Source organism: Globicephala melas, chromosome 19 (assembly GCF_963455315.2).
Source record: "Globicephala melas chromosome 19, mGloMel1.2, whole genome shotgun sequence".
NCBI classification, from domain to species: domain Eukaryota; kingdom Metazoa; phylum Chordata; class Mammalia; order Artiodactyla; family Delphinidae; genus Globicephala; species Globicephala melas.
The window spans coordinates 2908502-2931890 of NC_083332.1; the positions used below are offsets into that span (position 1 = coordinate 2908502).

At 49.7% G+C, this 23389-nt stretch overlaps 1 protein-coding gene and 1 non-coding gene across 9 annotated transcripts; one reads left to right on the plus strand and one right to left on the minus strand.

Annotated features, from left to right (window-relative positions):
• Nucleotide 1: 1 nt before the first annotated feature.
• ZNF580 (zinc finger protein 580) lies at nt 2–23309 on the minus strand. 8 transcript variants are annotated; one of them, XM_060289591.1, is made up of 4 exons: nt 10162–10288; nt 6910–7137; nt 6213–6323; nt 2185–3197 (listed from the first exon to the last, which is right to left on the minus strand). In XM_060289591.1, the coding sequence occupies exons 1-4, from the start codon at nt 10191–10193 to the stop codon at nt 3107–3109; spliced, it is 462 nt and encodes a 153-aa protein (XP_060145574.1). In that variant the 5' UTR covers nt 10194–10288; the 3' UTR covers nt 2185–3106. The 8 variants fall into 8 exon arrangements, 6 of the variants coding, with proteins under 6 accessions (XP_069900455.1, XP_060145571.1, XP_030707072.1 ...); XM_070044354.1 differs by lacking the exons at nt 6213–6323; nt 6910–7137; nt 10162–10288 and adding exons at nt 2–961; nt 23294–23309 and having other exon boundaries at nt 2179–3197; XM_060289588.2 differs by lacking the exons at nt 6213–6323; nt 6910–7137; nt 10162–10288 and adding exons at nt 2–961; nt 4970–5470 and having other exon boundaries at nt 2179–3197.
• Nucleotides 20632–20738, plus strand: LOC115849685 (U6 spliceosomal RNA). The gene has a single exon (XR_004038112.1). It is a non-coding gene; the product is annotated as a U6 spliceosomal RNA (small nuclear RNA).
• Nucleotides 23310–23389: the final 80 nt, after the last annotated feature.

The window sequence follows — 23389 nt, forward strand, 5'->3', positions numbered from 1 at the left end:
ATGGAGTGCGGAATGTTTATTGAGTAAAGGGTGAGGGCGGTGGGTGGAAATGGGGCGACACAAATAAGCCAGACTCTGCCCGTGCTCTTTTGTCAAATCTTCCACGCAGACAACAGTTCACCACTTCGGGGCTGACAACCAGGGCTCAGAGAGATTACGCCGCTTGCAAAGGCTCACACAGCACAGTTGGGCGGAAACTGGGCTCCGACTGGCTCCCAGGCACTGGGAGGGGCAACGACTTGGTCTACATCACACAGCTAGAGAGGGAGGGAGGGAAGGAATGTTTCTCCCTTTAGATAGTTGGGGAAACTGAGGCCCAGGGTAAGGCAGTAACCTCAGCGGAGTAAGGGAATGTGTGTGGGAGTGACGCTGTGTGGGTCAGACGTGGTGGCCCAGAGAGGGGCCGGGCAGCACAGGCCGGGTCTGGAACTTAGTGGAGGCGCACGTGCTGCGCCAACTCCGCTGCGTCCTGGAAGCGGCGTGGGCAGAGAGGGCAGGTGTGCGGTGGGCCGGCGCGGGCACGGTGCGTGGCACGGTGCCGCGACAGGTGGCTGGAACGCTTGAAGGCCTTGCCGCAGGCGCCGCACGTGAAGGGCTTGAGGTCCGAGTGCGACACGCGGTGGCTCTGCAGCCGCAGAGGGCTGGCAAAGACCCGGGCGCACTCAGGGCAGCTGTAGCCCTTGCGAGGGCCTGGTTCTCCCGTTGGTGCCTCGCGCTGTGGCGGGCCCCGGGGCTCCTCCTCCAACTGCACCGTGTACGTGTAGGGGACCCCGTTGGCGTCGATGAGCAGGTGGCGGCCCAGCCGCGGGGGTCGGGGCCCCGCCGCCGAGGAAGGAGTGGAGGAAGGGCCTTCCGTCTTGGGGAAAGGGGGAGCCTTGGGGGGCGGCGGGTCCATGGTCTCCGGAGAGGAGGACCGAGGGTGGGGTGGCCGCGGCGGCAGCAGGAGCATCTGGAGCGGCAGCTGGGAGCGGCGGAGGGGAGAGAAGTTAAAATCGCCACTTCCTGGGGAGAGTGTACCAATTCTCACTGCTTGTTACCCTCTCTGTACCACTGACCTACCTTCCCTACAAAAAAAGAAACTGCTTCTAGGCCAGATCGCTCTACTTGCATCAAGCAGCTTCAGGGGCTTCTACAACTAAGCTCACCATCTCAGGGCCCCGACCTGCCTTTCCTCCCGGGTCCTCCTCTCATCCCCCAGCTGGACCAGAGGGCTTCACCCAGCCACTTCCCTCCTCCTCCACCCCCAAAGCCAATCAATTTCCAACTCTATTTCCCCCTTTACATTTTCATAGCCTCTTTCATGTCACGCCAGGGCTCTTGCCTCCAGAATTTCTCTAATGGGTCGCTTCCTCTTCTTCCCAGCCCCAGCTCAGGTTGCATCCTCTCCCCCCAGGACCACCGCAGCAGCCTTTCTTTGGCCTCCAGACCCTCCTAGATCTCCATCCCCACTAGGTTCCCTGGAAGGCCTCCCATCTCTGGATACAGCTGTAGCCTCTCTTAATTTCCTCTCTAGGTACATCCCCGGAGCCCCACTAACCCAATTCCCCACTTTTCACCCAGGGCTCCTCTATCCTGTTCCTACATTTAGCACCTTAAGGTTTCAACATCCTCTCCCATTACCTAACCTGTCCTCGAAATTTCAGGTATGCCTACCTAGGACGCCTCAACTGCCGGCCTTCTACGTAGCCCACGGCCCATGAACTTTGCCACCTGCTACATCTCCACCCAAGGGTCCCTCTCTCTCCCCAGCCCCTAGGTATAAGCCACTGACATCTTTGCTGTTCCTCTCTATACCCCTCGGGGCCTCCTCTCACTCCCCGTGACACACACCAGGGCCCCCGAGTCCCTCTCCCAAGCCCCCTTCTCCCTCTCTTCTGCATGCATCTGGCATCTTTATGTCCCCATTCCTATCCCTGCTGTACCAGCACAGCGCCTCCACCCCGCTTCTCTGCTCCGCTTCCTTCTGTAACCCCAGGGCCCCTGTGTCCCCCTTTCCACTACGCCCCCAGGAACCCCTCGCTCCCGCACTCCCTCCTGCCTGTCCCCCGAGCCCCGGCTCCTTCTCCGCCGTGCCCCAGCCCCACCCCCACCCCCGTTATCACCAGCCCCCTCCCCCAGCCCTGCCCGGCCTCACGCCGTCCCGGAGCCAGGCTCCTCCCTCCATCCCGGCCCCCGTACCCGGTACAGTGGCTTCTCGGGTCCGGAGGAGCAAGCCGAGGTCCCGAGCGGCCCGGGCTTCCCCTCGCGAGTGCCGGCGGCGGCGGGACCGAGGCTTGGGGGAGCTCCGGGCCGGCGGCGCCGGGGACGCGGGCGCGGGGGGCGCGGGGGCGCGAGGGGCGGCGGCGTCCCTGGGAAAGGGCGCCGACCGGAAACGCGCGCGCCGCAAGGAAGGTTCCGCCGTCCCAGAGCCAGCCGCTCTGACGGCCCGCTTTTTTTGAGTATCTAGGGATCGCGAGAAAGGAGAGGGGCCGAGCGCGCGGGAACCACACAGCCCGCCCCCTGCCCCCCGCTCCCTTCCCATCCCCTTCGGGGACAGTTCATTCTCTGGGACAGAGACTGATTAGTAGACGAGACTAGGCGAGGCTGTCTTTGCCCTAAGTCCCACAAGGAACGGACGCGCCCAATCCGTCCTCTTCCCACTGGCCGACCCGCCTGCATCCCCTTCCAAACGAGGCAGAGAGCGGGAAGAGGGAAGTTTCTGTCGGATGGGCAAATGGGGAGACCGAGGTGCAGACAGGGCCAAACCTTGCCAGATGCAGAGGTGGGCAAGAGTGGCTCTTCCCATCGAGGAAGGGGGAGACTGAGGCACAAGGAGCAGCAGCGACAGTGTCTGGGTGGTGTCGGCACAAAGCGCGGTGGGCCCGATGCTCCCGCGCGCAGAGACGAAACCGAGGTCCGGCGGCCGCGTCCTGGTGCAGGAGCGCGTTGACCAGACAGAGGCAGGGCAGCCAGGCCAGATCCGGAACCTAGTGCGGCGGTCGGCGCCAGGCCGCGCCAGGTGGCCGGAGCGCTGGAAGGCCTGGGGCAGGCGGCGCACGCGGAAGGTTGGAACGTCGAGTGCAGCGCCGGGGAGCGCCCGCAGCTCGTCCTCCAGCTGCGCGGTGAACTAGTAGCGAATGCTGCGCGTGTCCACGAGCAGGTCGTGGCGCGGGGGGAACCAGAGGGGGGCGGCCGCTGCAGCTGGGGAGGGGAGGCAGCTGGGGGCACAGAAGGGAGAGAACTGGCGTTACGGTCGCGCCCACACCAAGGACCCCGGCTTGGCCAGAGATGCGTCCGAGAAAGCTGCCGAAAAGAACTTTCTGGGATGATGAAAAAGTTCTATGATCTGCGCGTTGTCCACTGGGACAGCCACTAGCCGCGTGAGGCTATTGCTCATTAGAAACGTGGCTAGGGCTTGAGGACCTGAATTTTAAATGGTATTTCATTTCTCTTAATTTAAATCTAAATAGCCACAGGTGGCTAACCGCTGCCCACCTTACGGTACAGCTCCTAAGCCACCCTCAACCAGTTGCAAACTGGAGACCCGCCGGCCAGAGAGGGCACAGTTATATTTGGTTTGGATCACAGATATGTCTTAATGTTTTACTGGGCAATATTTAAAAAGCCAGAAGATGCACACACACATTGCCAGCTATAGAAAAAAGTCTCTAGATGAGGCGATTAAGCATTCTCAGAAAACCTTCAAGAAACCTCCAGTGAACCAACAACTGTGATCTTAGGCTTCAATTAAAGAGCCTCCAGAACTGTGCTGTCCTAAAGGGCAGCCACCGGCCACAGATAGCTCTTAAGCGTTTGGCATGTGTCCGGTCTGAACTGAGATGTGTCATAAATGCAAGACACCTAAAAGATTCTGAAGACTGAGTATGAAAAGAGTGTAAAGTATCTCATGAATGACTTCTCTGTTGATAACATTTAGAAATGATGCTCTGGGTCTACTGACTGGTTAAGTATGTTATTAAATTAATTTCAGCTGTTCCTCTTCACTTTTTAAAGCATGGCTCTCTACCGGAAACTGTTGTCCTAGAGGTTCTTCCTCTTTTGTAATTTTATGGGGTGGGGGGCAGTAGGGAGAGTGGAAACTGGTGAACTGGAAGGGTGTGCGCGGTTTAAAGGGGTAATTACACCTTCTGTCTGCACCAGGCTTCTCAACTTTGGCACTACTGACATTTGGGGGCTGGATCATTCTTTGTTGTGGGGGGCTGTCCTGTGCACTGCAGGACATGGAGCAGCGTCCCTGGCCTCCACGCTTCAGATGCCAGGAGCACCGTCTCTCACCCCTCAATCTCACTGCCCCCTAGCTGTGACAAGAGACTTGGCCAAATGTCCCCCAGGGGGCAGCATAGATCCTGGGCTCCACACACAACTACCACAGGAGTCTCCCACCCAGATCCCTTGCTTGAGTTTCAGACCCATGAAACTTGCTTTGTCCATGAGAGCCACGCCCAGCCACGCCCAGCCCAGCCCAGCCCACCTCGAACTCTGGAAATAATGACAAGGACCAACGTTTATTGGGCCCTTCCTATGGTGCCAGCCATCGCTAAATGCACTGAACCCTCAGAGCAGACCCAGGAGGGAGGTGCCATGCGGATGCCTATTTTATAGATGAGGAAACAGGAGCTCCGAGAGGTCACACATCCGCTGGACAGCACGTGCTTCTAACTGACCAAGTCAGAGCTCATGGCCACTGTCTGCAAGCACCTCATGCTTCTCCCCAACCCACTGCCGCCACCGGCCCAGCTCACCATGACAGCCTCCCCACCGCAACCCCCCCCCCCCGTCCCTTCTCTCTATGGCAACACTGCAGCAGTATAATTACGCTAACCCACAGAATCATGTCATCACCTGACCTAAAACCCTCCTTGCTGCACTTGGAATAAAACTCAGCCAGCCCACCTGGCCTACTTCCAGGGCCTTGTGTTTGCTGTTCTGCCCTCTGGAATACTCCTCCCAGCCCCTCACAAGGACACACCCTTTCTGGCCATTCAGGTCTCAACTCGAGTAATCCTTCGTCACTGAAGCGGCTGCTGGTTGTGTCAGAGCTCAAGCTGGTGAGCAGGTGAGGCCCTGCTCCGTCTGGTCAGGCCATTCCCTCCGCATCTCGTACTGCAGTCCGTAGTGGTCTTGCTCGTTTTTGGATTTGCTACTTTACTGCCTGCTTTTCCAGCTCTGTCCTAGGCAACATTCTACCCTCAGAACCTAGCAAAGGTCTGGGGAGAGGGTAGGGGCTCGGTTCAGTATTGGCTGAATGAATGAATTCAGTCACCCCGTCCAAAGGTAAAGCATCTCTCCCCACCAACGCAAAAAGCCTCGCTTATCTCCTGGGACAGGAGCATAATGAAGCCCCACACCCACACCAGTCTGAAGCTCTAACATCCTCATCCCGCCCCCGCCTTCTACACTCCCCAAAGCCAGAAGGCACCAAGTTCTGTCCCTCCCTCATCCTGAATGTTCCCCTCTGCTCCCCAAGCCCCAGCTCTGGCCCCTCCTTCCTGCGCAGGGCCCCTGCACCAGCCTTCTCCCTGCTATCTTGGCCCCCAGTACTGCCCCCGTCCTCCTTGACACTCTTCTCACAGCTGTCTCATATGTAACCTCTGCACAAAATCTTGTCACGGCCCCCATGACCCTCAGGACCAAGTCCCCACGTTCCTCAGCCTGGGATTTGAAGCCCTTCATGAGGTGGCCCAGCCAATCCACCTCATCCCAGCCCCACATGGCATCTCACGGTCCCCTAATGGGACCTAGGGACGTGGCCCTAGGAAAGCACTCCAGCCAATAACTCACACCGCAGAGGAAAGGCTCCCACCTCACTTGTGTTCCAGCCCTACCCCTGCAATTAAAAAAGAATCAAAACTAACTAACGTTATCTGCACCTGTCTCAGCAGGCACGAGTTGCTATAAAGAAGTGATGGAGCAGTTGGCGCTACCTTCGTATTAGGTGAGTTTGCAGCTCACCTGATAAGGATGTTTCATTCTATCCCATCTTACAGATTGGGAAACTGAGTTCCAGAATGGGATGGTGATCTATCTCAGGCTATAAACAGAGGCTGTGGCACAGTCAGGGATTCAGCAAGAGACTCCTGCATCTCACCCCTGGCCAGGATGGCTGGGAAACACAAGCCATTCCCTATTTCAGGATGAGGAAACTGAGGCCCAGAGAGGCAGCCTCAGGTCACACAGCAAGTAAACAGTGAGGCCAAAACCCCAGCCTCTACCTTCTGTACCAGAAACAAGAGATTCTATGGAGCCCCTGCAGTCTCTCCATGGTCCAGGAAATTCCTTCCAGCCAAGTGGTCCAGAACGTGCTGCGCCTGCTGCCCGGCATCCTGAAAACGCCAGAACACAGCGGGCAGGTGTGAGCCCGACCCAACCGGAGCTGGCGAATGAAGCGATACCTCGCCGGGGCGCTTGAAGGCCTTGCCGCAGACGAAGGGCCGGAGTTCTGAGTGGGAGATGCTGTAGCTCCTGCGGTGCGGGCAGCTCTTGAAGACCTGAAAACACTGGGGACAACTGAAGCCTTGCGGAGCGGGGTGGGGGGGTGTTGGGCTCCAGCCAGGGGGCCTCCTCCGTGTGCACGTATAGGGAACACCATTCCCGTCAGGGAGCAGGTGACGGCCCCTGAGAGGCGGGCTGAGGCCGCGGGATGGGGATGGCGGGGGTGGAGGAAGAGGAGGGGGCCGGCTTAGGGGCGGGGACCACCCTAGGGAGGGAGAGGCCCATGGCCTCCAGAGAGATTCAGGGTCAAGGTACACTTTGGGAGGCTGAGGGGAGGACAGACGGGCGAGTAGATGAAGTTCTTTCTCCGGAATTCACCAGCTCAAAGCCTCTCCATCCCGCGCCCTCGAGTCTAAGCGAGTGACCCAGCGGACGCACCGCTCGGGCCTCTCCGGTCGCCCGGAGCTCAGCGCCTACCTCCCGGCGCCGGCTCGCGGTGCGGAGGTCTCTCGGGTCCGAGCGCGGTGGGAAGAGGCTCGAGGGGCGGCCCCAGGAGGTCCGCCGCGCGGGGTGGTGGACTCGGAGAGCCCGGAGACGGCTCCCACTCCTACCTCCGTCTCGGCCAGACGCGGCCCCAGAAATCCGCCCCGGCGGGAAACAAACACCCGCGAACAATGGTTCCGGGTGTCTGCCCGCCTGACTTCTCTGCAATAAGGCGGAGAAAAGCCAATATAAAGTCATTGGCGACGTGGTAGATACAGAGGGAGGGAAGACAAAAGGGATGGCTTTTTGTCCGAAAAGTTGTGACTTTTCTTTAAAAGTCACTTTATCTATGGTTTCCCTGGCCGTCCAGTGGTTAAGACTCAGCCTTCCAATGGAGGGGGTGCGGGTTTGAGTTGGATCCCTGGTCTGGGAGCTAGGATCCCACATGACCGGCAGCCATAAAACCAAAACATAAACAACAGAAGCAATACTGTAACAAACTCAATAAAGACTTTAAAAAAAGAAGTTCCACATTAAACAAAAAAAAGTCACTTTATCCTTCTGGGCTGGAGAAGAAACTAGTCGTCCTAAAATAAGAAATATTTTCTTCAATAGGAAAGAAAATAGACCGTCTACCTACAAATAGGAACCGAAACCAGAAAGGGCTAGTGACTGGTCGGCTGCTACACAGCAAAGACAAAGAGCCACAATTATTCAGCCGGTGGGACAGCTGAGGAAACCCAGGCCTTGTGATTTAATGTGTTACATGGCAAGAAAATGGAGTCAGGTATCATTCTCTGTGTTGGTGGTAAAACCAAGGCCAGAGAGGGGTAGTCACCGGCCCTGGGTCACACAGCTAGTCGGGGCTGGCTTGTATGATGCCAGTCCCTCCACAGGGCTGGAGTGGTGGAAGGAAGTGACACCCGGGTCTGGAGAACACCTGAACTCCTGGCCTCAGTCTCCACAGCCAGCCAGGAAGTCCTGCCCTGATGAATACACCAGGATGCATTGGGCCACCCCCTGGAAAGTGGTCAACCCACCCCAGGTGGGTTAGCCGGTGCTGGCTGCGGTGGCTGGAGCACTTGAATGCCTTCCCACAGGGGCCACACACTTAGGGGCAGAGTGCCGAGTGCAGGACACGATGCTACCTGAGGTAAAACAGGCTCTTACACGTTTGTAAGCACATGGGGCAGAAGTGTGATGGGAGCTGGCCCATCTCTTTTTGCATCACCCTGAGCTGCTTCCTCAAGCCACAGAAGGATGTGTGTGGTGATCAATAAGTGACCACTTGAGCTTGCGAGCACAGGTGAGGACAAAATAGGTGACTGAGTTTGAGATGCGTCCCGGGACATTCCCAGTTTTAAAACTGAGAGGAAGAAACAAAGAAGAACCAGACAAGAACACAGATGTCTCAGCAGATTTGGCAAATTGCGACCATCTGGCCGCTGACAGGGAGGAGAGAATTCATCCCTAGTTTTTAAATGGGTTATTGAGGCCAGAGAGTGAACCCACCAGTCACAAAGCCCACACGGTGCAGTTAAAACTCAGGGTCCCTGCCTCTTGGGTAAGGCTAAAAGGGAAAAGGAGACCAGTAATGGCCCTGGGAGGTGAGGGCATCTTTCTTGCTACTTTCTCCTGCTTCCCCTGCCACCCATAGACTTGCAGCACACCCCAAGGCTGGAGATCATTCAGTCTTAACAAGAATAGCCCAGAAAAGGGTGTTGTCTTGCCCACTAGAGATGCCACGGTCTAGCTCTGCAACCGTCATCTCTCAAGCTGGACGCTGGCAACTTGGGAAAGATTCCCAGCACGTGGCTCCCCAAAGGCATCAGTTTTGTGCCCATATTAGGAGGAGACTCAGTCTGCCCTAATACACCAGGACATGCTGAGCCAGGTCCCTGGCAAGCCTGAGCAGCCGGGGGCAGAAGGAGCAGGTACAGGGAGCCCAGTAGATGAGCTGAGGCTGGCAAAGACTGCTGGGGCATTGGAAGGCCTTGCCACAAGTCTCAGAGATGAAGCCCCAGATGACCGGATGTGAGAGGCCATAGGCCTTGAGACAGACAGCATTCTGGAAGCCCTGTAGGCACTCGGGACAGCTGTACGCTGGGCAAAACTTCGTGCTTGTCATTGGGCTTCTCCACTCGCACTGTGTGTGTGTAGGTGTATTGTATGCCCATCTGGCCAGAGGCTGAAGGCCCAGAGAAAGAGGAGGAGGAAGGGCCAACTTGTGGCTTGTGGGAGGAGCACCTGACTGGGGCGGGGGAACCCACAGTTGATGAGGAAAATGTCATGGTCATCCTTTTTTTTGCGGGGGGGGCACGTTGCGCAGCATGCGGAATCTTATTTCCCTGACCAGGGATCGAACCTGCGCCCCCTGCAGTGGAAGCACGGAGTCTTAACCACTGGACCGCCGGGGAAGTCCCAGTCATGGTCATCCTTGAATCAGAGGAGAAGCTAAAGGAAGGAAAAACTGCATTGACTGAAAGTGCAGAGAGGTAAGCTAAGGGTTGAGATGACCAGAGAACCTCTCTGCATCCCCCAATCTTTGCTTACCTACGTCATCCTCCACCCCCTACTCCTCAAACCCCTCATCTCTCCAAGGGGCTGGGGGACTTTTCATGGGCCTCTCTCCATGTGCCCAAACCCTAGACTTTCTAACTTTACCACATCTCCATGCTCCTGGGATTTGCACAGGACTCTTGCATCTATCAATCGATTCCTATGATGTGCACTCAGAGTCGTCTCACACGCCCCCAGAATCTGTGGGACCCATGCTTTACCATATTGCCCTCCGTCTCCTCTTTCAAACCCCTTGTGGGCAGGGTGTCCTTTTCCTTTGTCTCCATTCCCCTTGTGGGCAGGGTGTCCTTTTCCTTTGTCTCCATTCCTCCCCATCAGGGTATCACTCTTCTCTTCTAGGACCTCCCCCAAACTCTCCGAGTTTCTTTTTCTGCCCAGATTCAAGATTTCTTCCTTTCATGCTGGTCCTGTGACACCATTAAGTGTTTCCATCCGTCCAGAAAGAAGTCTCTCGCCTCCAGAGTCTGTATTCGACCCACTCCACCACCTCCCCACCATCCCTTTCCAAAGCCCACCAAGGCCTCCCTGGTTTCTGCCTTTTCTCTGTTCCCGAGGGGTCCTCCGACACGAACCTCCTCGATCCTCCCCGCAATGGGTCAGTCGGGTCCGGTCTTACACACACACACACACACACACACACACACACACACACACCCGGCTGCCCACCCGTCCTCGTGCTCCTGGACCCCTCCAGGCATGGCCTTTGCTGTCCGTGAGTTATGAGGAGAGGCCTCCCGAGAGTCTGATCCCGGGATGCAGGAGGCGAAGACAGTAAACCTTCCGGGAGCCCTAAGTGGAGCCGTAGCGCTCCGACCAGCCAGGAGAGGGATGGGGTTCACAAGAAAGCCTTCCGGCCGGAAACACAAACCCTCAAAGGAAGGATTCCAAGTGCCTTCTGTTCCGCTGGCCTGAATCTCTGTCATTCATTCAACAAATATTTGTTTAGTGTCTCCCATACTCCAGCTTCCGGGGGTAAAAACATGAACCAACCAGACTGAGGTAGTCCCTGCCTTTCTCTACCTTAGAGGCAACAAATGTTATCTGTATTGCACACCTGCTGCGACAAGGAACTCTCCTAAGCCTCCTGGGGGCGACAGAGACCAAAATATTGAAATGTCTGCCCCCACCTTAGCGCCTGGGAGAAGCAGGTAGGGATGACATTCACGAGACAAGCTCAACGACGGACAGCGTCCCTAAAGAATCTGACTGAGCCCGAGAGGAGCACTTCAAATAAGAAGCTGTCTCAAATTCAGTCCTAGTGCTTCGCACATGAGGAAACTGAGGCCCAGAGAGGTTACGTGAGACGCTGATGGTCCCAGAGCAAGGGGGTGCCAGAGCCAGGATTACATCCTAAATTCTAAAGCGGGGAGATCTTTACACTTTCTCATCCCAATATCTTCATTTTGGACTTCCCTGGCGGTCCAGTGGTTAAGACTCCGTGCTTCCCTGGTCGGGGCACTAAGATCCCGCTTGCTGCGCTGTGCAAACAAGAAAACTCTAATATCTTCATTATGGGGAAATTGTTCTATGGCCCTCGAGAGTTACAGGATTGAAGCTAAAAGAAGTTTAGGGAAAGAGTTGCCTGAGTGTGAAACAGCCCTCAAGGCTAGCTGTAGATGCTGGCAAGGGAAAACCAGAAGGCTGGGCTTCCGAGCTCCCACCCGCAAGGGGCCCTGTAAAGTCATGAAGAGTCCCTTCTGGCCTCAGTACAGACTGTCTAGAAGGATGAGGCATTCCATGCGGATTTCACACCAAACACCAGATGTTAATGAGGCAGCTTAGAAACAGTAGGGTTCCAATTCTGGTCGAGAGGCTTGTGGGATCTTAGCTCCCCGACCAGGGATTGAACCCAGGTCCAAGGCAGTGAAAGCACCGAGCCCTAACCACTGGTCCACCAGGGAAGTCCCTTCTCCAGGGAAATCTGAAGAACATTGTGTGACACCATTCCCTGTTTGGTGACTCAGTTTCCCCATCTGTCATGGAGAGGCCACCATTCTTCGTTTTTCCTTTTAATTTTATTTTTCTATATCGAGATGTAAGTTATGATGGAAGAAATTTTCATACGTTGAGGTACGGGGAAGTCCTTCTGGCTGATACATGATTTGACTTGAACTTTATGCTAACCAGAACAGCCTGTCTTATGGCCTGTCAAATGTACACTGCACAGCTGCGTTAACCATTAAAGAAAAGAACGCATTTAAAATCAAAATGGGGGGAGGGGGTGAACTGGGAGATTGGGATTGACATATATACACCACTATGTCTAAAATAGATAACTAATGAGAACCTACTGTATAGCACAGGGAACTCTACTAAATGGTCTGTGGTGACCCAGATGGGAAGGGAATCTAAAAAAGAGTGGATATATGTATATGTATGACTGATTCACTTTGCTGTACAGCAAGAAACTAACACAACATTGTAAAGCAACTATCCTCCAATAAAAATTAATTTAAAAGATAAATAAGTGAAAGGAAAAAAAATCAAAATGGAGTCACTATGGTTCAGGCATCCAAAATGAAGCTGGGTGGCCATTGTAGATGTGGTTTCAGACACGTTCCTGCATCACTGAGAACTTGAATCTTCCGAACTGCATCAGACTCAAGGCCAGCACCAGCCATTCTCAAAACAGTATTTGCTAGTAGTGGCCAGCTGCCACCTTACAGTACATCTCCACTTGGCCTAATCCTATTTCAAGCGCTCAATACCGATGCATGGCTGGTGACTACCATACTGGACAGACAAATCTAGAGGAGGCCAACTAACAAACAGGCAGCTACAATGTAAGGTCATAAGTATAATGACAGGGCACTCCAGGGGGCCAGAAGGGGCTCAGGACCCAACTGGGGGAGGAGTATAGAACTGGAAAGTTTGGGAATTCCCTAGCCGTCCAGTGGTTAGGACTCCACGCTTCCACTGCAAGGGGCATGGGCTCATCGCTGGTCGGGGAACTAAGATCCCGCAAGCTGTGCAGTGCGGCCAAAAAACTAAAAGAAAAATAATTGCAAAGTTTTCCTGGAGGTGACACCTGAGTTCAGTCTTGGAGGACAAGAGAGTTAGCCAGGACAGAAAACAGCCCAACTATTCTTCTTTCAGAGTGACTAAGCATCATGTGCCCAGCCAGGGACGATGCTGACTGGAGACAACAAAGACCAGACTGAAGAACATGGAGTTTGTGCTGCAGGCATCACAGGAGAGTCTGGAGTTAGTCAGGGAACTATCATGTGAGGGCTTCACAGGCATTCCGGTGGAATTGGCAGCCTGAAGGGGTGCCTCACCCAGCCTGGGAGCCTGAGGTAGGCAGGAGTCAGAGGTTGCTTTCTGGAGGAAATAAGCCCTGAAAAAATGGCCAGGATTCCCCAGGAAAGGTTACTCTGGGCAGCAAGACCAGCCTAAGACCTGGCGCCTGGGGAAATGAAAGTGTGAGTGTTTCAGTGGGGGTGTGACACACGTGTGTCTCAAATGATGAGAGAGGAGGCTGGAGAGCTTGGCAGGCACTACAACATGCAAGGGCTTCCAACTCCAGGTAGAGGAGTTGGGATTTTTGTCTTGCGGTAAGCCCTCTTGCCGTGGAAGGATTTTGAGCTGGGAAAGGACAAGATTAGTTCCAAATTTTTGAAAGGTCTGTTTGGTTATATTGGCGGGCTAGAGAGTGGAAGCTGGGGGACTATGGAACAGTCTGGTGCTGAAACCTACATGAGGAAGAACGAGGTTTGAGCTACGGAAGGGGCGGTGGGGATTGAGAAAACCCTCCAAAATCTTGGTGTTAATGCTCAAATGCCTGATTTTAATGCCCTCAAGAATTTCAGAGCTGCAGAAAGGAGTCAACATGCGAAAATATACTAGCATTACTTCCCACATGTTACATACTGTCCGTGCAAAGACATTATTATGCTAGGTACTTTCATACGTGATTTTATTTAATTTCTCTAAGAGGTTAATCCGTTCAGTATTCTGTGAGAAAACTGAGATGCAGAGAGGGAGTTCATTGCTCAAGGGCACGGTGATAGTGACTAAGAGAGACGCGGAGGCCCAACACCCCACACCACACGCCAAAACCCCCAACCCTTGACCAGAGAGTCTTTTCTTTTGCGTCTTTAGTTCCCACCTTCGGAGGCCAACTCTCTTCCCCACACCTCCCTGCATTTCCCCGCCCCCCGCCCCCCCCGGCCCTTCTAGCCCAGGCCAGCCTCTCTATGGTTCCCCCCTCCCACCCCTCTACCCACACGCTGCCTCTCGTTTGCCTCCCACCCTGGCCCCTCTATCCACCGCCAACTTCTCTATGGTCCCCCTTCTCTCTAGTTCTGTATTCATCGGCTCCTCCTCTAAACTCCACAATACCGGCCATCAGCCCCCCCACCCCTCGCTCAATACCGATGCTTGCTGTCTCTGAGCTGCCTCTCTGGTCAGGCCGAGCAGAAACGGCTGCCAATGGAGAAGTGCTTTTAGGGGAAGGCCCTGCAAAGGAGGAACCCCGCACTTCTAAGGGGTGACCCTGCGCTAAAGCGGCCCATTTCAGGCCCTTTGCGAAAATGCTCTGGCTGGAAACACGAGGCCCAGAGAGGAAGGATCCAGTTTGCACTTCGGCCCACCTCTAATAAGTGGGATCCCAAAAGGATCACTGTCTATAGGAGTTTCCTGTCTCTCCTTTCATTTTTGTTCCGATGGTGTCAGAGACAGACAAGGAAATCGGGAAATGCCCGCCTCCTTACACAGGCTGGGGAAAATGAGGCCAAGAATGGGGAAGGAACTTGCTCAAAACTAGTCAACCAGGAACCAAATGGGAATCAAGCCAGGGTCTCCTGGTTCCCAGTTCCCAGAACCTCAGTGGTTTTTCTGTTTTAAAATAGGTGAAGTAGATAGTAATAGCAAGGCTCCTAAAACAGCATGCAGGACCATCACATCCAGGTTCCAGTCTGATTCCCAACCCGATCTACAAGGATTCTCCTTAACACATAGCAAAGCAGATGTAATTCTTTCCTTCAAAAGTAGTTAAGCATAACTGCAGAGGTGGATTCACCATTAGGCTAGTGAACCTTAAGCTTCCAAGGCTTCTCACTTGCATAATGCTTTCCCTGGGTAGTGAGTGTTGACAATGCAAAGAGTACTTAAGATTAGTCACTGCTTAAAAAAAAAAAACAAAAAACTTGCACCTAAATGTCCAGCGACAGATGAATGGCTAAAGAAGATGGGCCATGTATATACAATGGAATATTACTCAGCTATAAAAAAGAATGAAATAATGCCATTTGCAGCAACATGGATGGACCTAGAGATGATATTAAATGAAGTAAGTCATACAGAGAAAGACATATATCATATGATATCACTTATATGTGGAATCTAAAATATGATACATATGAATTTATATACAAAACAGAAAAAGATCCCGCAGACATAGAAAACAAGCTTATGGTTACCAAAGGGGAAAGATGTAGGGGGAGAGGGATAAATTAGGAGCTTGGGATCAACATATACACACTACTATATATAAAATAGATAACCAACAAGGACCTACTGTATAGCACAGGGAACTCTACTCCATATTGTGTAATAACCTATAAGGGAAAAGAATCTGAAAAAGAATATATATATATCCAAATCACTGTGCTGTACAACTGAAACTAACACAACATTGTAAATCAATTATGCTTCAACTTAAATAGTTTTTTAAAGGATAAATAACATATTAAAAAAAAAAACTTGCCACACTCTGCAACCTTAAATTCATAGGTGAAGGAAACTTGCTTAGAATTTTCCCAAACTTGACAACAATACTAAAATAACTGTGAATCTGAAATTAAAGTTCCTTAAGTTAATAGTAAAGAAATGTTTTGATCAATCACATTACAGGAAAGATCAGATAATCTTTCTATTCTATCTACAGAAAATGATATTATAATATTGTTGTCATATAAAAAGCCAATCAAAGAAAATAGAGGGAAAGCATTATAGAGCTGAGTCAGGTAGTAAACTAATTAAAATGCTATCTATATGTGCTTTTCAATTGTGGGGGTTGTGCGTGGTAACTGTCACCTTTTGAATTTCGTAATTGGTTGCAACTTATTTTCTCATGCTAAATAAATGTTCTCTTGTATACCTCTTTTTTGTATTTAAAATTTTGTATTTCTAATCTGTACAAACTTCACACCCTACAAAACCTGGATCTGACCCTGCTCCGACACTCAGTGTGTTCTCAATAAACACTAGTGGGACTTCCCTGGTGGCACAGTGGTTAAGAATCCGCCTGCCAATGCAGAGGACATGGGTTCGAGCCCTGGTCCAGGAAGATTCCACATGCCATGGAGCACCTAAGGCCGTGCGCCACAACTACTGAGCCTGCGCTCTAGAGCCCGTGAGCCACAACTACTGAAGCTCGCACGCCTAGAGCCCGTGCTCCGCAACAAGAGGAGCCACCGCAATGAGAAGCCCGCTCACCGCAACAGAGTAGCCCCCGCTGGCCACAGCAAAGATCGTGCACAGCAACAGAGACTCAACACAGCCAAAAAAAAAAAATCAATTAATTAATTAATTATTTTTAAAAAGAAATGTTTGTTGAATTAGTGAACACATATACCATTTTTAAATAAATAAATAAATAAACACACACTAGTTATTATTGTCAGTATTATTGTAATCTGCAGACCCAATAGGAAGGCTTGAGGGTGATCTACAATTTAAGGATGACTGTTGGCTTATGACTTCAGACAGCCATAGTCACCATCTTCTTCTTCATCCACACACTTATGTATGGATTCATTAATTCACTACATGGCTGCTGAATACCTGTATTCAGTACTGAATGCCCAGACACGAGTGTGGGTACTGGAGACGCAGCAGGAAATTATACAGACGTGGTCTCTGCCTTCAGGGAGCTTACAGTCTGATAAGAATTGTCCATGGGATTGATTTGACGTTTTCAAAAATCAGATTTAAAAAGTCATCTAGGGCTTCCCTGGTGGCGCAGTGGTTGGGAGTCCGCCTGCCGATGCAGGGGACGCGGGTTCGTGCCCCGGTCCGGGAGGATCCCACATGCTGTGGAGTGGCTGGGCCCGTGGGCCATGGGCGCTGAGCCTGCACGTCCGGATCCTGTGCTCCGCAACGGGAGAGGCCACGGCAGTGAGAGGCCCGCGTACCACAAAAAAAAAAAAAAAAAAGTCATCTACAAGCTCTCTCCACCCCACATTTTATTATGAAAATTTTCTTGTTCTTTCTTTTTTTCTGTTTTAATCTTTTGGCCACACTGCACAGCATGTGGGATCTTAGTTCCCTGACCAGGGAATTGAACCCCGGGGCCCCTGCGTTGGCAGCGTGGAGTCTTAACTACTGGACCACCAGGGAATTCCCAGAAATTTTCAACCACAGAGAAAAGTTGAAAGAATCACATAGTGAACATGCATACATCTATTATATAGGCTTATAACTTTTAAATATCACTTAGAGGTTTATCCTAAAAGAGCATCATGTTCAGCTGATTCTTTTTTTTTTTTAAGATTTAATTTTATTTATTTTTTGGCTGCACTGGGTCTTCATTGCTATGCATGGGCTTTTCTCTAGTTGCGGAACACAGGCTCTAGGCGTGTGGGCTTCAGTAGTTGTGGTGCGCAGGCTCAGTAGTTGTGGCTCATGGGCTCTAGAGCGCAGGCTCAGTAGTTGTGGTGTGCGGGCTCAGTAGTTGTGGCACATGGGCTCAGTAGTAGTGGCTCACAGGCTCTAGAGCACAGGCTCAGTAGTTGTGGCACATGGGCTCAGTAGCTGTGGCGCACAGGCTCAGTAGTTGTGGCACGTGGGCTCGGTAGTTGTGGCACGCGGGCACTAGAGCACAGGCTCAGTAGTTGTGGTGCACGGGCTTAGTTGCTCCGCGGCATGTGGAATCTTCCCGGACCAGGGCTCGAACCCATGTCTCCTGCATTGGCAGGCAGGCGGATTCTTATCCACTTTGCCACCAGGGAAGCCCCTCAGCTGATTCTTTTTTTCACAGCTTTATTGAGATCTAACTCACATGCCATATAATTCACCCATTTACAGTGTACAATTCGTCATAGGTATGTGCAGGGTCACCACAGTCAACCTTAGAACGTTGCGTCCTCTCGGAAGGAAAACCTGTACCCTTTAGCTGTCACGTTCTTACTCCCTCAATTCCACTCCACCTCCCACCCCAAGGAGCCGCTCATCTACTATCTGTCTCTATAGATTTCCCTGTTCTGGACATCTCATATGAATGGGATAACAAACTGTGACCTTTTGTGTCAGCTTCACTCACTATTTTAAAAAACTGAAGCACAGTTGATTTACAATGTTATACCAGTTTCAGGTGTATAGCATGGTGATTCAGGATTTTTACAGATTATACTCCATTAAGTTATTACACAATAACGGCTATATTTTCCTCTGCTGTACAATATATCCTTGTTGCTTACCTATTTTATAAATAGTAGTTTGTATCTCTTAATCCCACACACTTATCTTGCCCCTCTCTTAATAAACTTAAAAGCTTTTACACAGCAAAGGAAACCATCAAAAAAACAAAAAGACAACCTATAGAATGGGAGAAAATATTTGCAAATGATTTGGCCAACAGGGATTAATATCCAAAATATATAAACAGCTTATACAACTCAGTATTAAAAAACTAAACAACCCAATCAGAAAATGGGCAGAAGACCTGAATAGACATTTTTCCAAAGAAGACATATAGATGGATAACAGGCACATGAAAAGATGTTCAACATGGCTAATTATTAGAGAAATGCAAATCAAAATGATGAGATATCATCTCCCACCTGTCAGAATGGCTATCATCAAAAAAATCTACAAATAACAAATGGTGAGAATGGTAATAATGGTGGAGAAAAAGGAAACCTTCTACATTGTTGGTGGGAATGTAAACTGGTGCAGCCACTATGGAAAACAGTACCAAGGTTCTTCATAAAACTAAAAGTAGAACTACCATATGATCCAGCAATTCCACTCTTGGATACATATCCAGGAAAAAAACAAAAGCACTAATTCTAAAAGATACATGCACCCTAATGTTCATAGCAACACTATTTACAATAGCCAAGACATGGAAGCAACCTAAGCGTCCATCAACAGACAAAAGGATAAAGAAGATGCAGTATATATATACAATGGAATACTATTCAGCCATAAAAAAATGAAATTCTGTCATTTGCAGAAACATGGCTGGACCTAGAGAATATTATGCTTAGTGAAATAAGTCAGAGAAAGACAAATGCTGTATGATATCACTTATATGTGGAATATAAAAAATAAAACAAATGAATGTATATAGCAAAATACAAACAGACTCAGAGATACAGAAAACAAGCTAGTGGTTACCAGTCGGGAAAGGGAAGGGGGGAGGGGCTTCTTCACTGATCATAATACTTTCAAGGTTCATCCATGTTGTAGCATGTATCAGTACTTCATTCCTTTTTGTAGCCAAGTAATATTTCATTTTATGGATATACACCACATTTTGTTTATCCATTCCTCAGTCAATGACATTTGGGTTGTTATGAACAATGCTGCTATAAGCATTTGTTTACAAGGTTTTGTGTGGACATATATTTTCATGTCTCTTGGGTACACTCCTGTGAGTGGAACTGCTAGGTCGTATGGTAACTCTATCAGTCAATTCATTTAAAAGACAGGAGATCCAAGTCCAGAGAGGAGAGATGACATGCTCAAGGCAGGGACAGAAAGAAGTAAGGCTAACACCCACCCACCCCATCTTCTGATTCCAAGTCCAAGACCCTTATTGCCATTTTTTTAGTGGTTCTATGTAGCCAGACTTGTAGCCTCAGGTCATGCAACAGACTGTTAGTGTAGTGCCAGCCCCTGAGGGTAACAGACAAGAGGGGAAAAGGCAAGGAATCCACATTTATTGAGCACCATCTGGTTCCCAGAATTATGCTAGACTGTAGCACTCTCAAAGTGAGAAAGGACGTCACTTGCCCAAAATTGTATAGCAAGTGGATAGACGGATCTGGATCCAGGTGCATCTGACTTCAAAGCTTATGGTCATTCCACTGAACTATGCCCTCCTCTTCAAATATTTCATATTCTCAGTATGAATATTCTCAATATCTCAATCTTCTATATCCATTAATTCAGTTATTCATTCACTCATCTGTTCATTCATTCACCAAACATTCGCTGAGGTATTTATATGCCCCTTCTCTGTGGACACAGAGACGGAATTGACTCTGCCCTCAAAGAAGGGAGAATAGAGGATGAGTTTCATGCACTAAATCCTGTGCCGCGAATGATCTCATTTAATAAAGAGAATCTCAGTGGAATACCATTTCACACAAGTCAGACTGGCAAAAATTTAAGTTTGACAAGTATTGTTAAAGACGTCAAGTAAGGGGATTGCCCATTCATTGGTGGTGGATGTGTAAATTGGTAACAATTGTAGCTAATACACGGTGCCTACTTTGTGCTATAAAACACTTTACGCGTGACTCATTTCATCCTCATAGCACCTAACACTTAACTGTGTTGAGTAAATGCTATTATAATTTTTGTTCTGCAGATGAGGTAAAGGAGAAGGTTGACTTTCTATTAGACACAGCAGGTACATACACTGCCTAAGGCCCAGGACACACTTAGGAGCCTGGGAAAAACATTTTAATTTTGAAATCAGAAGAAAAAAGAATGTAATCCAGACTAGCTTATGTTTGTCTTTATACCGACACAGATATAACATACAAGTTTAAATATACATTTTGGAATGAAGGAGCCCACAAAGGCACAAATGCCAGGGCCCAGGAAAGCACTGGAGACCATGAGTGGTTAAAGAACTTACCCAAGAGGGACTTCCCTGGTGGCACAGTGGTTAAGAATCTGCCTGCCAACGCAGGGGACACGGGTTTGAGCCCTGGTCCAGGAAGATCTCACATGCCGCGGAGCAACTAAGCCCGTGCGCCACAACTACTGAGCTTATGCTCTAGAGTCCAAGAGCCACAACTACTGAGCCCATGTGCCACAACTACTGAAGCCCGTGCGCCTAGAGCCCATGCTCCGCAACAAGAGAAGCCACCGCAATGAGAAGCCTGCGCACCGCAAGGAAGAGTAGCCCCCCCTCGACGCAACTAGAGAAAGCCTGCGCAGCGACGAAGACCCAATGCAGTGCTCACTTCAGCAGCACATATACTAAAATTGGAACGATACAGAGAAGACTAGTATGGCCCCTGCGCAAGGATGATACACAAATTCGTGAAGCGTTCCATATTTTTGAAAAACATGGGCAGAACACTCTATGATGTAAATCACAGCAAGATCCTTTTTGACCCACTTCCTAGAGAAATGGAAATAAAAACAAAAATATACAAATGCGACCTAATGAAACTTAAAAGCTTTTGCACAGCAAAGGAAACCATAAACAAGACGAAAAGACAACCCTCAGAATGGGAGAAAATATTTGCAAATGAAGCAACTGATAAAGGATTAATCTCCAAAATTTACAAGCAGCTCAATATCAAAAAAACAAACAACGCAATCCAAAAATGGGCAGAAGACCTAAATAGACCTTTCTCCAAAGAAGATATACAGGTTGCCAACAAACACATGAAAGGATGCTCAACATCATTAATCATGAGAGAAATGCAAATCAAAACTACAATGAGATATCATCTCACACCAGTCAGAATGGCCATCATCAAAAAATCTACAAACAATAACTGCTGGAGAGGGTGTGGAGAAAAGGGAACCCTCCTGCACTGTTGGTGGGAATGTAAATTGGTACAGCCACTATGGAGAACAGTATGGAAGTTCCTCAAAAAACTAAAACTAGAACTACCATACGACACAGCAATCCCACTACTGGGGAAATACCCTGAGAAAACCATAATTCAAAAAGAGTCATGTACCACAATGTTCACTGAAGCTCTATTTACAACAGCCAGGACATGGAAGTAACCTAAGTGTCCATCGACAGATGAATGGATAAAGAAGATGTGGCACATATATACAATGGAATATTACTCAGCCATAAAAGGAAACGAAATTGAGTTATTTGTAGTGAGGTGGATGGACCTAGAGTCTGTCATACAGAGTGAAGTCAGAAAGAGAAAAACAAATACTGTATGCTAACACATACATATGGAATCTAAAAAAAAGAAAATGGTCAGAAGAACCTAGGGGCCAGACAGGAATAAAGATGCAGACCTACTAGAGAATGGACTTGAGGACACGGGGAGGGGGAAGAGTAAGCTGGGACAAACTGAGAGAGAGGCATGGACATATATACACACCAAACGTAAAATAGATAGCTAGTGGGAAGCAGCTGCATAGCACAGGAAGATCAGCTCGGTGCTTTGTGACCACCTAGAGGGGTGGGATAGGGAGGGTGGGAGGGAGGGAGATGCAAGAGGGAAGAGATATGGGGATATATGTATAGTTGATTCACTTTGTTATAAAGCAGAAACTAACACACCATAGTAAAGCAATTATACTCCAATAAAGATGTTAAAAAAAAAAAAAAGACCCAACGTAGACCATAAATAAATAAATAAATAAATGTTCCTTTAAAAAAAAAACAGAACTTACCCCAGATTTCCCAGCTAGTAGGTGGTGGAGATACTATGACGAGCAGTTGGGTGATATCTACCAAATTGAACATGGAAGTTGAAGATGTTCCTGTTCTTTGATCCAGCAACTCAACTCTCAGGTATATAACTTAGCGAAAACTCCCATCTGGGTTCAAGGAGATGTAAGCAAGAATTTTCATGGCAGTATCATTTGTAATAATCAAAAACTGGTTACATGCAGGTACCACCTCACACTGGTCAGAATGACCATCATTAAAAATCTACAAATAATAAATGCTGAAGAGGGTGTGGAGAGAAGGGGACCCTCCTACACTGTTGGTGGGAATCTAAATTGGTGCAGCCACTATGGAGAACAGTATGGAGGATCCTCAAAACGCTAAAAATAGAATTAGCATATGATTCAGCAATCCCACTCCTGGGCATATATCCAGAGAAAACTCAAATTCGAAAAGATGCATGCACCCCTATGTTCATAGCAGCACTATTTACAATAGTCAAGACATGGAAGCCACCTAAACGTCCATTGACAGATGATGGGATTAAGAAGTTGTGAGATATATATATTTCATTCTTTTTTATGGCTGAGTAGTATTCCATCACATATATATGCATCATATATCCATCACATATTCCATCATATATCTATGATGCAATACTATTCAGCCATAAAAAAGAATGAAATAACGCCATTTGCAGCAACATGGATGCAACTAGAGATGGTAATATTAAGTGAAGTAAGTAAGAGAAACACAAACATTATGCAGTATCACTTACGTGAGGAATCTTAAAAATAGTACAAATGAACTTATTTACAAAACAGGAACAGACTCACAGACATAGAAAACAAACTTATGGTTACCATAGGGGAAATGTAGGGGGAGGGATAAATGGGGAGAAGGGATAAATTGGGAGTATGGGGTCAGCATATGCACCGTACTATAGATAACCGGTAGCGCGCTGGCCACGCATGTGTCTCTTGCTTCCACAGTGTTTGGACTGAACAGACCCAAGGGCGCCCCTTCCTCCAGACTCGGACCACCCTCCAACCTTTTTTCCAGTCACAACCTTGGAATCACCCACTCAGCTCTCCTCGCCCTCCGGGAACAGCCAACACCATTTTCTGAGCTTAGCTCCTTACTGCCGACCAAGCAGGAGCTCCCAGATTCGTCACAATTACTCCGCCAGGTGGAGGCCGCAGTCACCCGCCTGGTAACGTGCATCTGCCGCTCTCCCACACCTACCTGTCTCTGCGCTTCTCTTCCCACACGACGCGGCAGCTCGCGAGGGCGTGAGACATCGTTTCGCGAACTGGCCGAGGACAAGCCGGAGGGCACGAG